Source organism: Stomoxys calcitrans, chromosome 1, assembly GCF_963082655.1.
Source record: "Stomoxys calcitrans chromosome 1, idStoCalc2.1, whole genome shotgun sequence".
Lineage (NCBI taxonomy): Eukaryota > Metazoa > Arthropoda > Insecta > Diptera > Muscidae > Stomoxys > Stomoxys calcitrans.
The window spans coordinates 30,549,734-30,568,111 of record NC_081552.1 but is presented as its reverse complement, the minus strand read 5'-3'; the positions used below and the strand labels follow the sequence as shown (position 1 = coordinate 30,568,111).

General features: G+C 41.8%; 1 protein-coding gene and 1 long non-coding RNA gene across 8 annotated transcripts; both read left to right on the top strand.

The window, feature by feature from the left end:
* Window positions 1-5,086: 5,086 nt before the first annotated feature.
* Window positions 5,087-6,449, top strand: LOC131994108 (uncharacterized). The gene is made up of 2 exons (XR_009396444.1): window positions 5,087-5,753; window positions 5,862-6,449. It is a non-coding gene; the product is annotated as an uncharacterized LOC131994108 (long non-coding RNA).
* A 1,551-nt stretch (window positions 6,450-8,000) lies between these two features.
* Window positions 8,001-18,034, top strand: LOC106093626 (importin subunit alpha-5). Of its 7 annotated transcripts, none has more exons than XM_013260729.2 (8): window positions 8,001-8,087; window positions 8,690-8,892; window positions 8,955-9,353; window positions 9,597-9,817; window positions 9,888-10,151; window positions 10,214-10,556; window positions 17,115-17,274; window positions 17,346-18,034. In XM_013260729.2, the coding sequence occupies exons 2-8, from the start codon at window positions 8,698-8,700 to the stop codon at window positions 17,528-17,530; spliced, it is 1,767 nt and encodes a 588-aa protein (XP_013116183.2). In that variant the 5' UTR covers window positions 8,001-8,087; window positions 8,690-8,697; the 3' UTR covers window positions 17,531-18,034. The 7 variants fall into 7 exon arrangements, with proteins under 7 accessions (XP_013116183.2, XP_059226982.1, XP_059226983.1 ...); XM_059370999.1 differs by having other exon boundaries at window positions 8,005-8,087; window positions 8,693-8,892; XM_059371000.1 differs by lacking the exon at window positions 8,001-8,087 and adding an exon at window positions 8,183-8,480 and having other exon boundaries at window positions 8,693-8,892.
* The last annotated feature ends 344 nt before the right edge of the window (window positions 18,035-18,378 follow it).

Sequence of the window (18,378 nt, the reverse complement as noted above, 5' to 3'; positions counted from 1 at the left end):
CCTTTGAGCGGATGTTAACTTCTGTGAAAAATATGCAATGGGATGCTCTCCGCCCTCGTCATCCTTCTGAAATAGGACTGCTCCTATTCCCAGGTCGGAGGCATCACATTGCACATAGAAATGTTTCTCAAAGTTCGGGTGAGAGAGTACTGGGCTGGTAATCAGAGCCTGTTTCAACTGATCAAAAGCAGCCTTCGCCTGGTCGGTAAACACAAAAGTCTTACCCTTTTTAAGAGTATCGAAGATCGGGGTAGCTACCGTTGCGTAGTCGGGAATAAACCGCCTATACCAGCCGGTGGCGCCCATAAAACTTCTTACTTGCCTCGCCGTCTTTGGATAGTCAAATCGCGCTATAGTTTCAACTTTCGCTGGATCCGCCTTGAGGGTACCTCCACCAACAATATAGCCCAAGTACCGGAGCTCTTTGAAGCAAAATTTTGATTTTGCCACATTTATTGTGAGCCCCGCATCGGCTAACAATTCGGCCACACGCTTCAGCAACTCCAGGTGAGTGTCAAAATCTGGTGAAACCACCAAGAGGTCATCCAAGTAAACAAAAACACGGTCTCTTAGTGCTGCGGGAATCACTTTGTCCATTAACCGGCATAACCTCTGGGCCGCATTACACAACCCAAAAGGCATGACGGTAAAATGGTAAAGAGGCCTCCCCGGCACCGTAAAGGCTGTTTTTTCCTTACTGGCCTCATCAAGGGGTATCTGCCAGAAAGCATCCTTAAGGTCGACACTGGATATATAAAAGGTGTCACCAAGCCGGCTGAGTAGACCTTCAATATGCGGAAGAGGATAGGCGTCCTTGACGGTGAGAGCATTTAGTTTACGAGCATCAATGCATAGTCTATTTTTCTCGCCCTTGCGGACTAGGGTCACTGGATGACTCCAGGGACTATCGCTCTGCTCAATCACACCCAAGGCTAACATCCTATCCAACTCCGCATACATTAATCTCTGCACAGCTGGTGACACTGGGTAGTGCTTACTTTTAACTGGAGTTGAATCACGTGTGTCGATTGTGTGTACCTCAGACTGTGTCCTACCCAAGCCTTTCTTAGAAAAGCAAGGGAATTTCTCAATCACTTCTTCCAAGCGTTTCCGCTGGAAGTAGGACAATACATGGACTTTTCTGTCATCATTGACCCAGCCGTCAGCGTCATCACAAAGGCTGACATTGTTGGTGGTCAAACTCTCAATTTGGGCAAAGAGCTGAAACTTGCGCATAAAATCTATGCCAAGAAAAAGCGACCTTCCCAAAGACGGCACCAAAAAGAAGGTTATTTCATGCGACATTTTATTAAAAGTAACCGTGGCCGTGACGCGACCTACTATTTTATGAGGGCTTTCATCCGCGGTATGTATATATGAGTGGAATGGATGTACCACTAGACTCGCACGGCCGACGAAGTCGACGCAACCTTTTCCCAAACAGGATACCGTGGCCCCGCTGTCGAGCAGACCCTCTATTTCTTGACCATTAATAACTAACCGTGTATAAAAGCGAGTGTCGTCACCCTCGTAGAGCGATGCGGCCGCAATTTGTCGCCGTAGAGCTTTCCTCTTTTTGTAACGCTCGCGCGCTTTCTTTACCTTATTGGAGATCCCAAAAATCCTCGCCTTTGCCTCGTTATACTCTTGTACCCGGACATGTAAAGGCTTTAACTCTCTAAGCTTTGGGACAAGTGTAGAACTATGCTTATGCTGTTGGGAATTCCTAAGAAGGGTGATCTTTTCATCAGGGGACGGGACTGGAGTTAAACTGGCGTCGACCGCACCTCTCCAGTCTGAGGTGGGATCCTCTGTCGGTTTCCCTGACATTTCGGGCAGTTTCTGACGGTTACTCCATCATGACCACACCTGTAGCAAAAGAATTTTCTAGGCGCGGCACAATCCACCCAACTATGACCTTCCAAACCACAATTCCAGCATTTCGTAGGCATCTTATCCCGCATTGCATCCACTTCAAGGACCTCGGTTCCGCAATAGTCGTCCTCCAGGCTCAGCTCGTGGACACGCTGCTGCATTTGATTAGGCCGCGGATATTGTTGACGGTGGCTTGCGAGAAGATTCTCTGCTCTCTTGACTTCTCTGTAGAAGCTCCCCAAGTCGTTAGCTCTTACTGAGAATATCATCTGGGCCAATGAAGTTTTCAGGTTGCCCCTCATAATTTCCACCATTTCCTCCTCTCTATAGGGTTGTTTTTGTTGGTTTCTTAATTGGACCACCGCATTATAATAATCCTCGAAGCTTTCCTGAGGTTGCTGACGACGATTTAGAATTTGCGACTGGATTTGAAACTCGTTTTCAAATCGCTGGTATTGTGTTAGCAGAGCCCTCTCAATTTCCCCCCAGGAGCGAAATTGGACAAACTTGCGGTGGTTCCAGTACCAGTCTAGCGCTGGTTTCTCCAAGAGCTGGTGAAACTTTGTTAGGAACTCGCCTTCAGGGCAATCGTAATCTCTTTTGAGCTCGCCTACGCGAAATATAAATTCTTGGACGTTCATGGTTTTGGAGGTTCCATCAAACTTAATTCCCCATTTAGCCAGGTTTAACTTGGCGCCCGAATCAGTGTGCGTGCTGCCTCCAGGCCTTCCAAAATGTGAATACGGACCTGGGAAATGCGCTGGTTGCGACGGCGGCGGCAAATGTGCTGGTGGCTCACGAGTGTTAGGCTGTTGTGGCCTCTCATTCAATGGCGTATAATAGATTGGCTGGGCTGAACCCCAAGAATTACGGTACACCGATGGCATGCTGAGACCGCCGGCCTCCGAAACTGGTGGTGCTGGTATAGATGATGTTGGGACAGCGCTGCTGGTTGGTACCAAAGGCGGTGGCTGTGAGTATAAGGACCCGGCCTGTTGATATGACGTGACTGGTGGAACTACTGGTGCCTGCATATGTGGCAAACCCCTAGACGGATGCGTTTGCGATGGCCCCAGAGATATATGCTGTCCCTGGCCCAGTAGTGGGCGTCCAGGCTGTCCTGTTGCCAGCTGAGCCATTGGTACATTGTTCGTAGGAACGGAATTACCCACTCCTAACGATCGTTTAGTAGCTTCAACAATGGTAGGTATCAAGCTGTTGATTCTTTCCGTCTGCTCCCTCTCGAACTCTATTCGGGCTAGACCAACGGCTGAAGAGATAATTTCGCGCATGCCAATACTCATAGTCGGGTTTGCTGGAGGCGCTGGGACGTTGAGACCAGTGAGTGGGCTAAAAGTTGGAGATGATACATGCCCTTGCGAGCTGAATGTGCTACTCAATAGCCGTGACAAATCGTCCATGCCTTGTGGTAGTGGTGGAGCGACGGATGAACGCGCAGATGCGATCGGCGCCTTGCTGGCTGCCATTGAGGTTGTTGTTGTTGTGGTAGTGAAAGTCACAGCTGGTTGGGTTGTGCTCACCCGAACATTCTGAGAAGTTCCTGGCTGCATTATGGAATGGTCAGAATCTTCTCTGTTTGTCGAACGAGTGTTAACCATTGGAGTAAAAGATTTGCCAAAATAAAGAAATGTAAAATGCAAAAAGAAAAAAGAAAAGCAAAAAGTTGACGAATGTACTAAACTGCCAAAAGACAAATGTAATAAAGAATATAGCCGAAAAGGAAATTTCCTTTACGACTGTGCAAAAGCTGAATGTAGAATTAAAAAAAAAACGAAGGTGAAAACCAAAATATGGCCAAGAGGAAATCCCCTCGTGACCTGAAATGTAAAATCTGGAAAACTGAAAAAACCAAAATATAAAGCTTCTAAATCCAAAGGACAGAAGCTAGCTGAAGAAAAATCAAAAGTTCCTAAAAAGCAAACAGCAGAATGGAAATGTATCTGGTATATAAAAACTCCTGCTACTAAGGGAATAAATCTACCAAAGTAAAAGAAAACAGAAGAGAAATGGAACTACAAATTCATGTAAGGGATCGGTGGTAGGTAACAAACAAACAAAAAGGTAAGTAAAGGTAAAATGATGTACGTATCGTATAGTGCCAGTGTATGCATGTCCTAATACAAATATTCATTTTAATTCCAGGGTTTCGTGAGTGTAAACGCGAAAACAAAAAAAACGATGAAACATGGAAGGTTAGCTACGGTGGACAACACGTGGAAACATAAATCTTTGTCTGGCCTTACAGCCCATGGACTAAGCCACGAATGCGTACGAAGACGAAGAAGAACGTGTATCCCGTGATAAAAAAAGGTAAGTCCACAATCAAATAGGCTATAACTAACTTTAATAATATTGACTCTAAATATGAAAAGATGTAGGCAGAAGTAGACATTTTCCTCCAAGCCCAAAGGCATTTGATGACACTAGGTATCGCTACCACTAGTCACCAAGACCAAGGACACGGAGACAGCTGTCACTTTAATGCACATCCTGTAATCTCCAAGTATTTATCGCCCCCTTTGATGAAGCTGCTCGTGCTCCAGAGTCTCTAAACTCGACTGGGCGGGACTTCACCAAATGAGACGTCTTCTACTTGGTGATTACATAATGTGTAGGACTGATAGAAATAAATGAATGGGCTATTGTGATGAAATTAGGGATAAAACTAAATTAAAACCAAGGGGCGATTAAAAGCTTACTTCCAAGAAGCTATCACGACCTCTGGATTAAAATAATCGTACCCCAAAAGAAATTCCGTTTAGAAAAGGGCTGCTTAACTTGGGTCTTAAATGTAGCAAACGCGTTAGGGACTCTTAAATGACCTAAACGGGACTCATTTCTGACTGACAAGTAAACCAAGACATTCTCTACACAAAACAAAAACTATTGACACTAAAAGGCCTTATTTCGGGCCCCACGTTGGGCGCCATTTTGTTAATGGTGGTGTTCCAAGGTTGGGATTTATCTGACGATAAAACCCCGTTTGTGGTGCCATGAATTGCCTTGCCGGTATGCTGGCGTTTAGCGCGGCTAGGGCTCGCCGGATGGGGGTGGTTCTTGCAACCATGACATCTATCACACCATAAACCAAAAAAAATCATACCGGTCTTTGCGTAAGAAAGAAAGAAAAAGGTAGGCCAAAATAAGTCCATGAAAAAAAGGAACAGGAGACAATGTCGAAAAAAAAAAAAAAAACAAACACGTTCACTCACGAAATTAATGGACAAATAACCTACACTGCACCGGACGATACGTGGCTTGGCGGCTGGTATGCCAAGCACTTGGCCCTCCCACAGAAGCCACGATCGGGCTTCACCATGATACCTACACCATGCCCTAGGTATCCCAACATCGGTACCCCTACTTACCTCTTACATGCTCCCTACCACCTTCCTAAAATCGGCCTAAGCCAAACACATTTCTAATTCCGTATTCCAAACGTTATAAAACTGCCCTCTTTATTGTCACAAGTACAAAGAAATCTTAAATAGAATTCCAACAATGACATCCACCGTTCGCCTTCGATCCGATCATTTCTATCCGCTGAAGTAAGGTTCCCGGTTTGCTTCGGCCGGGCTGCCGCTGATGTCCGTCCGCGTATAAACGTCGGTAGTTGGTTCTGTCCGTCCGTGTTGTCTATATGAATATATTCCGCCTTTTCTGTTTTCTTTCAATCAATTCCTTTTTCTCCTTTTAGGTTTGACAAGCTGATATCCCCACCTAACGGGCAAAAGCTCCCTGATCAACGTATTGAGGACCTACCCGGATTAGAGCTCTGATCCTAGCGCCTACGGTTCCTCTAAAACGGAACTCACTAAATTTAAGTTGGGACAGATAACCCTTCTTGTCTCCCCCAGGTAAAAAAAGAAAATTAATATATATATATATATATCTAGATAGTATTGGGCACAAATATATTTATATATGTAAGTATTTACTGTAAAAAAAAAGGTCTGTCTTTATAGGTCGTCCGTTTTGGTCCGGAGTCCGGCATTTACCCTTGCAACCCGGGGAGGTTGCAAGCATCAGGAGCTCCCACGTTGATTGGAGTGGCGATGGTGACTGGGCGTGGCTGATGACCGACGATAGGTGTATTGTAATTATTCCTTATTTTGCTTATACTTCATATATTTTCCAGACTCTCTATTTAGGCTATAAATCCAATTCAGTTTGTAGGTTAAGCCTTTTTTTTATTTGTAGGTTAAGCTCTATTTAGTTTGTAAGTTAAACTCTATTTAGTTTGTAAGTTACACTCTATTTAGTTTGTAAGTAACACTCTATTTAGTTTGTAAGTTAAACTCTATTTAGTTGGTAAGTTTTAATCTCATATAGTTTTTAGGTTGTAACTTCCTGATGCACGTAGTTTTTTAGGATTAATTCGCATGTAGTTTTTCAAGATTAATTGACACGTAGCTTTTAAGATTATTCGGCATGTAGATTTTAGCCTTGTGTTTTTCTTTCTTATTTGTAGTTGATTAATTCATTTAGGTTGTAGCCAAAAATGCAAATTTTCTTGAACACAAATTCACGGCAAATAAAAAACTCTTTCGCTACCACTGGTGTTTTATTTTCTCTTTTCCTTTTTTTTCTGTTTGTTCATAGCGTTTATATTAAGGTAAAAGTGGTTCACACTGCTTTGTGGCACCGGGCATTTCACTTAACCGCAGACACTTCCAGAAAAAACTTTCTTCTCCAATCTCTCGCAGACAAAAACTCTCTCCTCTCCATCCAGCCAGCTCCAATATCCAGATCCAAAAGAAAGGGAAAGGCCCAGGAAATCGGCCATTTTCCCTAAATTTCCTAATATGGCTTTTTCCTTTCGCTTTTTCCCTTATTTTTGATATTTGGCCCCAAGCGACCTGACATATATCAATTCCAATCTGTGGCCAGCTGTTTCGGCCGCGTTGCCAACCAAATGAACATCATGATATTCACAATAGTGTCAATATGGGGACCTACTAACGCCCTGACATCGCGCACACAACAAAGTGTCAAAGGCTGGATAACACAGCTTTGATTTTTTTCTAAAATCTTAAAAAGATGGTCTATTTGATCCGATATTCCACACATTAGTAGTAAAACAGTGTTAATATGATGCGAGAGCAAATAAAAAACACATTTGTTAAAGATAAGTTGTGAAACAAAGTTTATTTCTAAAACCACTTTGACATTTCAATTTACAGCATTTGCCACTCAAGGTAGTTTCGTTGGTGGTAAAATTTTGTTGTTGTGCTAATAACACTACCTCTTAGTTGTACCATACATTTTCGCAATGTACCTAAGTCAGTACTAGGATTAAAGTGGAGTTACATACCTCGTGCAACACCTCAGCGTGCATACAAAAAAATATAAATAGTTTGGTTTGTATTGTGTGAGTTACACAATAAATGCACGATCAAATCTGACGGAATAAGTTGACCAACTCTCAACTATGAACGCGTTTCGGGGCGTAAAACATATGATTGAATAAGTTTACTAATCAAAAATTGTTTTGCAGTCTGTTAAATCGAGAAATTCTCTTATTAAAATTATTTTAAAAAAACATTATTGGCAATTTGCATTGGTATTAACGTTGGAAATGACATAATAAGCAGATTTAAGGGAATTCGTATGCCCAAAAGGCGCATGGTTTGAAACTCAACCAAATAAACGTATGTGGGCGTATTTGTTTGTTTAAGCACGCATATTTGCTGCGCTGGGTATGTAACTCCACCTATAGTGTACCGTAAACAGCTTCGAACAATTTTTTTCTCGCGGAGTACACTAACTTTCAACGAGTTTTCATAACATTCGATTGTATGTGTGTATTATAGTTAAGAGCCATAACACACACGAGCTACGAAAAATGACGCGGACAGAGTTTCACCAAACACTGAATTTAACTTGTTCTTGTTCTGTATTTTTTTTTGTTCTGTAATTTTTTTTGTTCTGTGCCAATCATTCCTGTGGTATGGTTTCACATTGTCTTTGCCTCCATATATTTATTGTGCGTTTTGAAAAAGTTGAACTTAGTACTAGGCTTAACGAAAAAGTCATCTTTTTGACTTTAAAGACGACTATTCGATTTTTTTATCCTCTATAAGTTGGCTTCCACTTTTTTACACAATTAATCGATTTACCGATTAGTCAATCCCTATCTTTTTCCTATTAAAAAAAACTCTGCACAAATTAAAACTCTCAGCAAAAATTAGGTAAACTTTTTGCCAAAATTAAATAAGTAATTACATGGCCAGCAGTTTAATAGTAAAAGAATGATATAATGTCATTCTATAGTTTTTAAATTGGTGATTAGTGTTGTTGGTGACTAGTGTCAAATTGGTGAACTCGTGTTTTATATGTAAAGATGTGTAGAAATAGTATTTCTTTGCGAACATGTGTGTACGTTAGTGTAGTGGTTGCTAAAGTGGTTGTCTGTGTGAGCGGGGTCAGTGTGTGAGGGGAAAGGCAGGGATAGAGTATGCACTGCACTTTTATATGAGTATATGTTATGCATGGGTGATGTAGTGTGTAAAGAGTGTCCAATACGACTGCCGACGACGACGACGTCAGATACCAAGACTGTAAACTTGTGGAACGGAAGAAAAGTAAAAGTATTTTAATTTTATAATAATTGATGTGCAGAATATCAGTGATATTCAAATTCTAATGGGGTTGTAAGGTTTTGTTTGGTAAGACGTTGGTGATGATGTCTTACTCAGAAATATGATCTAACCACACCCCTTGTCTTCTTAGCCCATTGATGACTAGATTTGATGTTTGGTTTTTTTTTTTTTGTTTGTTTCTTATTTGACAGCAGTAAAAATGTCTACCACCAGTCATAGGCATCGCTATAAAAATGCTGGAATGGATTCTTCCGAGATGCGTAGAAGGCGCGAAGAGGAGGGCATACAGATACGTAAGCAGAAGCGGGAGCAGCAGCTCACCAAGAGACGCAATGTGGTTTTGGATAATACCGCAAATAGCATGGTAAATAGTATGGATAATGATATAATGCAGGTAAGTTTCGAAAATTAGCAACAAATTTGTTAAAGTTTTCATTACTTTGCCCCATTTTGAAGCAGGAGTCTGAAATGCCAAATGATGTTCAAACTAGTGATGGCAGTTTAGATTTGTCCAAACTTGCACATGCTGATCAACATTCTCAGTTCCAACAAATACCTCAAACGGTGCTCAATCACCAACAACAACAGCAGCAGCAGCAACAACAACAAAATCACTATGTTAGCCCCATGCCATCGCAGCCAATGCAACATGCTGCGACGACAAATATGATCATTAAAAAGGAAATGATCGATGCTCTCTACAGCGATGTGGAGAGTATTCAGTTGGATGCCACGCAAAAGTTTCGAAAACTTTTGTCCAGAGATCCAAATCCGCCAATAGAAGAAGTTATACAAAAGGGTATTGTCCCAAGATTTGTTCAATTTTTAAAGAACAACAACAATGCTTCATTGCAGGTGAGCATTTTTTAAACTAAAAATCGAGTGCCAAGCATGATACACATAGACCGAATTTTTATATATAGTCTCTATATATACAGCGGGGCATTGTTTTTATCCGATTACAATGAAAGTTTAAGCTGTGGTTTATATTTACTAAAAATAAGTGCGCGTGACATAGAGTTGTCACGAAAAGTCTTATGACTCACAAAAAAGCGGGCAATATTTTTATCTTATGTTTTTTTTTTTATATCCTTTAAGTTTGAGGCAGCTTGGACACTAACGAACATTGCTTCTGGCACATCGCAACAAACTAAAATAGTCATTGAAGCCGGTTCCGTTCCAATATTTATTGAACTTCTCTCGAGTCCTCATGACGATGTGCAAGAACAAGCCGTCTGGGCTTTGGGAAACATAGCCGGAGATTCACCAGCCTGTCGTGATCATTTGCTAAACTCTGGCATAATGCAGCCACTACTGCAGTAAGTATATCCATCTGTATCTTATTTGCTTCTTAAGGCCCTCAGCACTCAATTTGTCTTCCGTATTTAGCGTTTTGAGCACCACCGAACGTTTGACCATGATACGCAATGCTGTATGGACCCTTTCGAATCTGTGTCGTGGCAAAAATCCTCCAGCTGACTTTACAAAAATTGTTCACGGCTTACCAATATTGGCAAGATTACTCAATCACACAGACACCGATGTTCTTAGCGATACGTGTTGGGCCATAAGTTATCTCTCCGATGGGCCAAATGATAAAATACAAGCCGTCATAGACGCCGGTGTATGTCGACGTTTAGTCGAGTTACTAATGTATGTATCAAACTTTTACACATGCCTAGCTAAAAAGTATTCATATCTTATTTGTTATGCAGGCATCCTCAGAATAATGTAGTCACTGCTGCCCTGCGTGCTGTTGGCAATATTGTGACTGGCGACGATGTTCAAACACAAGTCATTTTAAATTGCAACGCATTGCCCTGCATTAGTCATTTGTTAACCTCACCTATGGATACCATAAAAAAGGAGGCCTGTTGGACGATCTCAAATATTGCTGCTGGCAACCGTCAACAAATCCAAGCTGTCATTGATGCTAATATATTTCCAATACTTATCAATATTATGCTGCAAACGGCCGATTTTAAGACAAGAAAAGAAGCCGCCTGGGCCATAACAAATGCCACAAGTAGTGGTACAGCTGAACAAATACGATATTTGGTAAGTAGGAAAATTCCATCATTGAGCTTAAACTTTAATCGGACTGCACTCATTGATATAAACATTCCGTTCCTTAATGGAATGTCCAAGGGAAATTTAGTAGATTAACTGAAATGATATCGCCAAAACGTGTCGTTCAGGGGCTCAGGAATAATTGGAAGACGGTAGCAAAAATATATCAAGATGAACTGCGTTATTGTGGATCGTGTTACGCAGGTTTTTCGGAAGATGATTTTCCATTAGTAAAAGTATGATGGGAATCACTCAATAATGTTGCATAAGGTTAGGTTAGGTTGAAGAGTACGCGTCCAACAACCTCGGTTGCTAGCCGCTTCACACGTATGGAGCATTGCTCGTGGGCGAGTACCTCATACTCATGGGTGGTTTAAACTTTCATCAAACACTCTGGCTCTCAGAAAATGTTTAAGACCAGAGAGGTACCGATCTGGCGGAACGTTTAGATAACTCCTCGTTCTACACCATAATCGACGACACCCAAACCAGAATTGTTGTGAAGTACTCTAGCTCATCTGACATTACATAAGTCTGCGCAAATCTGATAGATCTGTAGACATGGCGAATTATTGTGCTTAGACCACGTTCCAATTCGTCGTCCGAATGACTTCATAGTCCCCGAGGTCGGAACATTAACCAGAAGAAGACATAAGGATCAGTTTTCAGGGACCATATCGAAGACGCAACCCGACGGCTGTTCAAAGATCACAAACGCAAAATAAGATTGGATCAAGTCTAGAAATGCAACACAGGCTCTGGTGCCAATAGATTGTGGCAAACAGTGAGATCACTCATTAATCCATCAAGGAGCCCATGCCACGACGTAATTGCCATCAAAGGACAACAGGTATATCCCGCAGTTCGTTCCGCCCACGCTTCTGGTTCGTATCGTGATTGAACAGAACCCCGGAGCACGGATCTGTTAGGTTTGCTAGAACCGCCTCTATCATCGGTCGGTGCCGATGAAGTTAAACCGGTGCATGGAGTGGGTGTATTTCCGGTCTTGCTCTGGCCTGACGTCACTACGGGTGTATAGTCGCACTGAATATGTTGCAAAGTGTTGTGCGAACATAGACAGAAGTGAATCATGAACGTCGTCATCGATGCCTTCGGCGACCTGTTCGTCGGACTATGTGACTCCTCCGACTTCTCCCGTGGAGCAATATACGCAATAGCAACACCCCAGTCCCTATATTGCCGGGAAGTATATCTTTCTTGCAATTGAATTGCAGCGGACTCCGCGTCAAGATCGACGGAAAGTTGATTTTATGACTCGGAAGAACGTTTTGGTTGCAGTGGTCCAGGACACAAAGCTTACCAACACCTGCAACCTGCACAGTTGTCACGGACACAATGTGCTACGTAAGGATCGCACACGGAGTGGAGGTGGGGGATTGGCCTTCGTTCCGTGCAGTATAAACACCATTCCGTGCAGTATAAACTCATCTCACATGCGTCTGTAGCAGTGTGTTGTGCACTGAGGCGGCAGCCCTTGCCGATGGAGGCTTTCATCGGGTCAATCCGGTACGTACAACCGGCTGCCATGGGATTACGGGGATAGCGGTCAAGTCCGGTACTGTCGAGATATAGCTATCATCTATGTAACGACTAGCGGGCAGAGCAGATTGAAAGATCCACGTTTTGCACGGTGAATGAGAATGCCCCCACTAGGATTACGAGGAAATGCAGCAGCTCGCCAGACATTTCCATTGCGTCCCCTTACCTCCTGAGTGACGTATCCCGACAAGCGGTAATTTGTTTGGGATCAGACCACTTCCCGCCAATACTCAAAATCGACCGACCACCCGCCTTCATAACCTCTGAGTGGCGGACATTTAACCATCAGAATAATGGCGATTGGGTCGGGTTTAGAGAATTCACCAATCGCCGCTTCAGTGAGCTGGCACCCCCCTTAAATGTGGTAGCTGCCGAATGCTGGTCGAATACCCCAAGTGCGGGCCAATTTTCCGGCGCAGGTGGTGGTAATCGCAGACGATGGGATTCGTTGCACGGACCCCACTAACTCCATAATCTCTATACTGAAGCTGAAGAATTTGGATCTACCTGGAGTCGAGTACCTTACTGTACTGTTCTCAAACTGTCTGGAAGATGGGCAGAGTGATCCCACTACCGAAGCTTGGAAAGCACCCTCGTCTCATCAGTAGTCTAGGCGCTTGAGGAACTACTCTTCTGGAGCCATGTTGAAGGATTTCCATACGCCGAGCATCAGCTTGGATTTCGAAGACTGCACAGCACAACAACTGCTTTGCACGCCATCACCGCACACATTCTCCAAGAGGGATGATATCTCTGGCACTAGAGATCGTGTCATATGCGGACGAAGGTACAATCATGGCATCATGCTGTCCTGACATCTGAGATACGTTAAACATCTACCTTAACGAACTTGCCACGTATTTTGCTGCAATCTGCCACATTGTTTACGACAATTCCAACCATCAAGTGTCCCATGATAATTGGGGTCACATTTGACAGTTCTTACAAAATTTGGAGTGCTGACAAATTATTCAATATTATCGAACAGTAACTTACGCTGGCGTTACCGGTCAGTGGTTAGTTATGCAGCGCCAGTCCGGTCTCGTCAACTATGTGACACCCAGCGCAATAATATTCAGATCTGTCAAATTGCTGCTTGGCACTGCCAATCGCAGTGTCTCCTCAGTGCTCACGTGAACCACCTTCATCAGCAAAATCATACCCATGCGAAGCCATAACTACATGCTGTCTAAAATAGTGATGTGCACTGAGTCATTTTTCACTCACGCTCACGAGACCAAAAATTTTTCACGCATGATTTTTTTATGTCGACTCACGTTCACGCACGCCCACGAGACAAAAATTTTCCTCACACACGGTCCCAAAAAAAAAAATCACGACTCGCGAAAAACCTACGAATTACACTTGAAAAAATATTTATCAATGAAGCGAATAATAATTTTTTTTGAAAAGTGGTACTCTGCTTTAGTGCGGAAAAAAAAAATATATTAGCAACTCTTGAAACCATTATGGCTACCATTACCGGCATAATTTTTTTGTGTTATTGGTTGTTGTTGTTGTTGAAGCTACATTTTCATGTGGAGTTGGCGATCCTCGTCAAGCTTCTGTGAGTAAGCTCGTTCAGGTCCATAGGACGAATCGCCGCGGGAACAGCGTGGCCATTGATTATTTAAAGGCGCCATTAATTTGCCTTGTCATATCGAGCATCATAGGCACTCAGTATTTGTGCAAGAGCCGGTGCCGCCCGAACTCTCACTGAGACTTTCCTCTTGATACCGCTGATGTTGTTGTTGTTGTAGCCACATGTCTATACGTGGAGGTGGCGATCCTCATCTAGCTCCTATAGGTGAGCAAGCTCGTTTCGGTCCAAGTCCATTGGTCCAAAGGACCGATCGCCGCAGGAACATCAGAAAAAAAAATAGTTCAGATAAAAAAACGTGTTTTGGTAGGGAAACAAAAACAATGATTGCTGTCAAATTTCGCTCGCGAAACAATTAAAAATTTTAGCGACTTTTCAGTCGCAGAACAGAATACCAACCCTAAGTTGTGATTTTCTTAGGAGTCGTGAAATCTCGCGCACGCGATTTTCTCGTCAGTCGTGATTAGCTTTGCGAGACGTAATTCACGCTTACGCACGAAGAATTTTAATTCAATCACGCATGATCATGTGATTAGATTTGAATCTCACTCACGAATAACGTGACCCGACTACTCACGTGCACACCTCTAGTCTAAGCGATACCTGATTTAGAGCGAGAGGTTCAGCGCTGCAAGGGAGTACCTCAAGATCAAGCGGGTCTTAGACAACATTCATCAAAAATCTAACCTCCGGTAAACTAGAGTAGTTGTGGCTCCATGACGATCTGGCAGATGCAGCCGCCTCAACTCCTACAGAGCAAGGTTTTATGCCAATGTGCAGGATGTGTGAGCTGAGACAACACGATACACAACACTTGTTTAACTGCCCAGCCTGACCCACTCTATTCAGACCCAGATCCCTCTGGACGCACCTCACCTTAGGCGCAGAGTTTCTGTATCTGGACATTCGATAGGGTCCAGCAGACGATAGGTGATAGAACCCATCACTGCTACAACAATAATAGATGAAAATTTGACCATGAACATTCAATTAAGGAACATGCGAGATGCTTCTCTAATATCAGTGCGTATTATCCGATTCAAGTTGAAGCTTAATGAGAAGGGACCTCCCTTTCATTGCCGAATCTTAACGGTGTGCCGAAGCAGAGAAGTTTTTACCTACGACAGTCAGAGATATAAAAATTTCGATGAATCTCTAAGTCGACTTTGAATGATAAGAGCTTTACATCAATATTTTGGATAAGCTCGAGACAAAGTCATTATTATAATATACTAGCTGAGCCGGGCCCGCACCGCTGCGCCTCCTTTTACTTTATATGGAAGAAAAGTTTTCTTGGAATATTTATTTTCGACAATTAAAGAGCCTTTAATGAAATACCATGCTACGAAAATAGTATATCGCTTGACTAACAGTTTAACTTTATCTGAATCCCATATGATCTTTATTCGTCTACGAATTTAAGTTTGGATGTAAGGTGTACTCCTTTCTTAAAATACTTTATTTCCGCCGGATATTCTCATATATGTGATTTAGGGGTGTTTTCGGGGGTGAGGTGGTGCTCCAGACACTTGGCCCTGAAAAAATATCATCATCGTGCTCTTCTTTCAAATACCATTTATTTAAACCCCATATTGCCATTGGTTAAGGGAGGCGTCCCCCAAACACATGGCCCCAAAAAAAGGTTATCAAATTCGTTTTCTAATCTCAAATACCTTTCATTTGAGCCACATATTGGCATGTTCGAAAAATTTTTACCCTTTGGTTGGTGTTTTGGGGAAGGGGTGATGCCCTAAATATGAATATCAAATTCGTATTCTACTCCCAAATACCTTTATTTGAGCCCCATATTGCGATGGTCAGTAAAACATTGCTGTTTGTGGGGTATTTTGGGAAAAGGGTAGACCGCCCAGAAAATTGGTCCCGAAAGTGGGTATCAATTCTTGCTCTACCCCCCAATACCTTTCATTTAAGCTCCACATTGACATGGTCGGAAAATATTCCCGATTTAGTGGTGTTTTGGGGGTTGGATAATCCCCAAGCCCGAAAAATATATCAGCAACGTGCTCTATTCTCATATATCTATATATCATTTATTTGAACCCCATATTGCCATTGAGCTCAAAATTGGATATCAAATTCGTTTTCTAATCTCATTTAAACTCCTTATTGCAAAAGTCAGCAAATATGTCCGGTTTGGGGTATTGGCCTTAAAAACTCTAAATTTTAGTGCCACTTTCTTTAAAACCTAAATTGTCTTGGTGAGCAAATACGTCCTATTTGGGGGTTGTTATGGTGTTGGGACGTCCCCTAGACAATGCTGATATCAGATACGTGGTCTACTCCCAAATACCTTTTATTTGAGCCCCATATTTCCATAGTCGGCAAACATGACCGGCTTGGGGTGTGTTTTGGGGGATGGGCGGCCACTCGGTGAGTTGGCCTTGAAAATATATATTGGATTCGTGTTTTACTCTAAAAACCCTCTTATTTGAGCCTCATACAGCAAATACTACCTATTTGGGTGGTGTTGTGGGGGTGGGGTGGCCCCACAGACACTTTTCCCGAATATTGATATCAGATTCGTGCTTTACTCCCAAAGACCTTTCATTTGAGCCCCATATTGCTATGGTCGTAAATTTGTTCCCTTTGGGGAGAGGTGGTCCCCCAAACACTTGATCTCAAATTTGGATATCAGATTCAAATTCTACACTCGAATACCTTTTATTTAAGCCCCATATTCCCATGGTGAGTAAATAAGTCCTGTTTGGGGGGTGTTTTGGGGAAGGGGTGGACACCCAGAAACATGGTCCCACATTTGAATATTAGATTCGTATTCTACTCGTAAATACCTTTCATTTAAGTCCCATATTGCCATGGTCGGTAAATATATCCGATTTAGGGAAGTTTTGGGGGTTCGGGGTGGTCCCCCAAACACTTGGTCCGACAATTGGATATCAGATACGTTTTCTTATCCTAAATACCTTTTATTTGAGTCCCATATTGTCGTGATTGGTCTAAATATATGTTTGGTAGGTTTTAGGATGGGGCGGCCCCCTAGGTACCCCATCCGAAATTTTGATATCAAAATTTTTATTTTTAGGGTAGTATATGTGAGAGCACACAAAATTTCGCTTAAATCGCACCACCCATCTCCGAGATCTGGCGTTTCTGAAAAATAGGGTAAGGGGGAGAGTCCGCTCCCCCCCCCCCCCCCCCCCCCTCTTCAGATAACAAAATTGAAATTGATTGAAAAATGATTTTTATATATAAGATTCGAAGTCATTATTATAACATATATTTTGTATATTAGGCGTAAGGAGTAGTTCTTGGTAATTTGTTTAAATTGGCCAATGCGTGGCTTCAAGTTGCATTATCTGAATAAAATGACAAGTTTGTTAACTTTTTATTGTTGGTTTTGTTTTTAGGTCCACCTTGGCTGTATTATCCCCATGTGCGACTTTTTGACGGTTGTTGACTCCGATATTGTGCAGGTGGCTTTAAATGCATTGGAAAATATACTCAAGGCTGGCGAGAAATTCCCCGAACGACCAAATCCATATGCCATGGCCATTGAAGAATGCGGAGGTGAGTCTTCGAAGCATTTAATAACATTAACAATGGCATTAAACATTCGATTCGATTCGACTCCTTTGCAGGCTTAGACAAAATTGAATATTTACAATCACATGAAAATCGTGATATTTATCATAAATCCTTCTATATTATCGAACAGTATTTCGGTAATGAGGAAGAAGATGAACGTGTGGCACCCTCCGTCGATGGCAATCAATATTCATTCAATACGGATTTAGGTGCACCCCAAGGAGGTTTTAATTTCTAGCCTTGTAATATAATTTTAAAACAACACCAGAAACAACCTCACAAATTTGTTAGGATGATTGTAATAAGAAGAAGAACAACAACAACAGCAACAACAACAACAACTCTAATTTAATTAGTTAGTGAACCGCAAGCTTCATGAACAAAACAAATGCATCAAACATGCTACATATTATTATTGTACTACTAACTTAAAAAAAAAAAGTCTGCATGATAAATGAATGAAGCATTGATTTCCTATTGAAACCACAAGAACATACACCATGATGATAATGTGGATGATGATTATCATGTTAAATGACTCAAGTTATATGGCTTAAGAACCGTGAAGATGATGAAGATGATGATGATGATGATGTTCTATGACACATTGGAACTTAGTGAACGAGCAAATGACAATTTCCGCTCCAGAATGAAAATATGAAAAGAAAAAAGAAATAACTTCCAAAAGCATAAAACCTAGTGAACAATTTTGTAAACAATATATGTTGCCACATCTATTTCATTTCTGTAATTTATCTTCATTTCATTATGGCATTTGTTATTTTGTTCAGCATGCAAGACACAAACTCATCTCTCCGATAATTGTTTTCTTTTTTCTAATAACTCTAGGGATTGAACTACAACCATTTTTGGTTTCTATTAAACTTTAGTTTTTGTTTTTCTTTTTTAACTCTGCCTTTGAGTTTGATCATATACTTTTTCTCATACAATATATTTATTTAGATCTGCTTTCATTTCTTTTCTTGCTATGTAATGTGTACATATATATATATATATTTTAATAATTATATTATTATATTTATAATTAAAAAGGTTAAAATGAAACAAAAAAGGAAAAACAGTTGA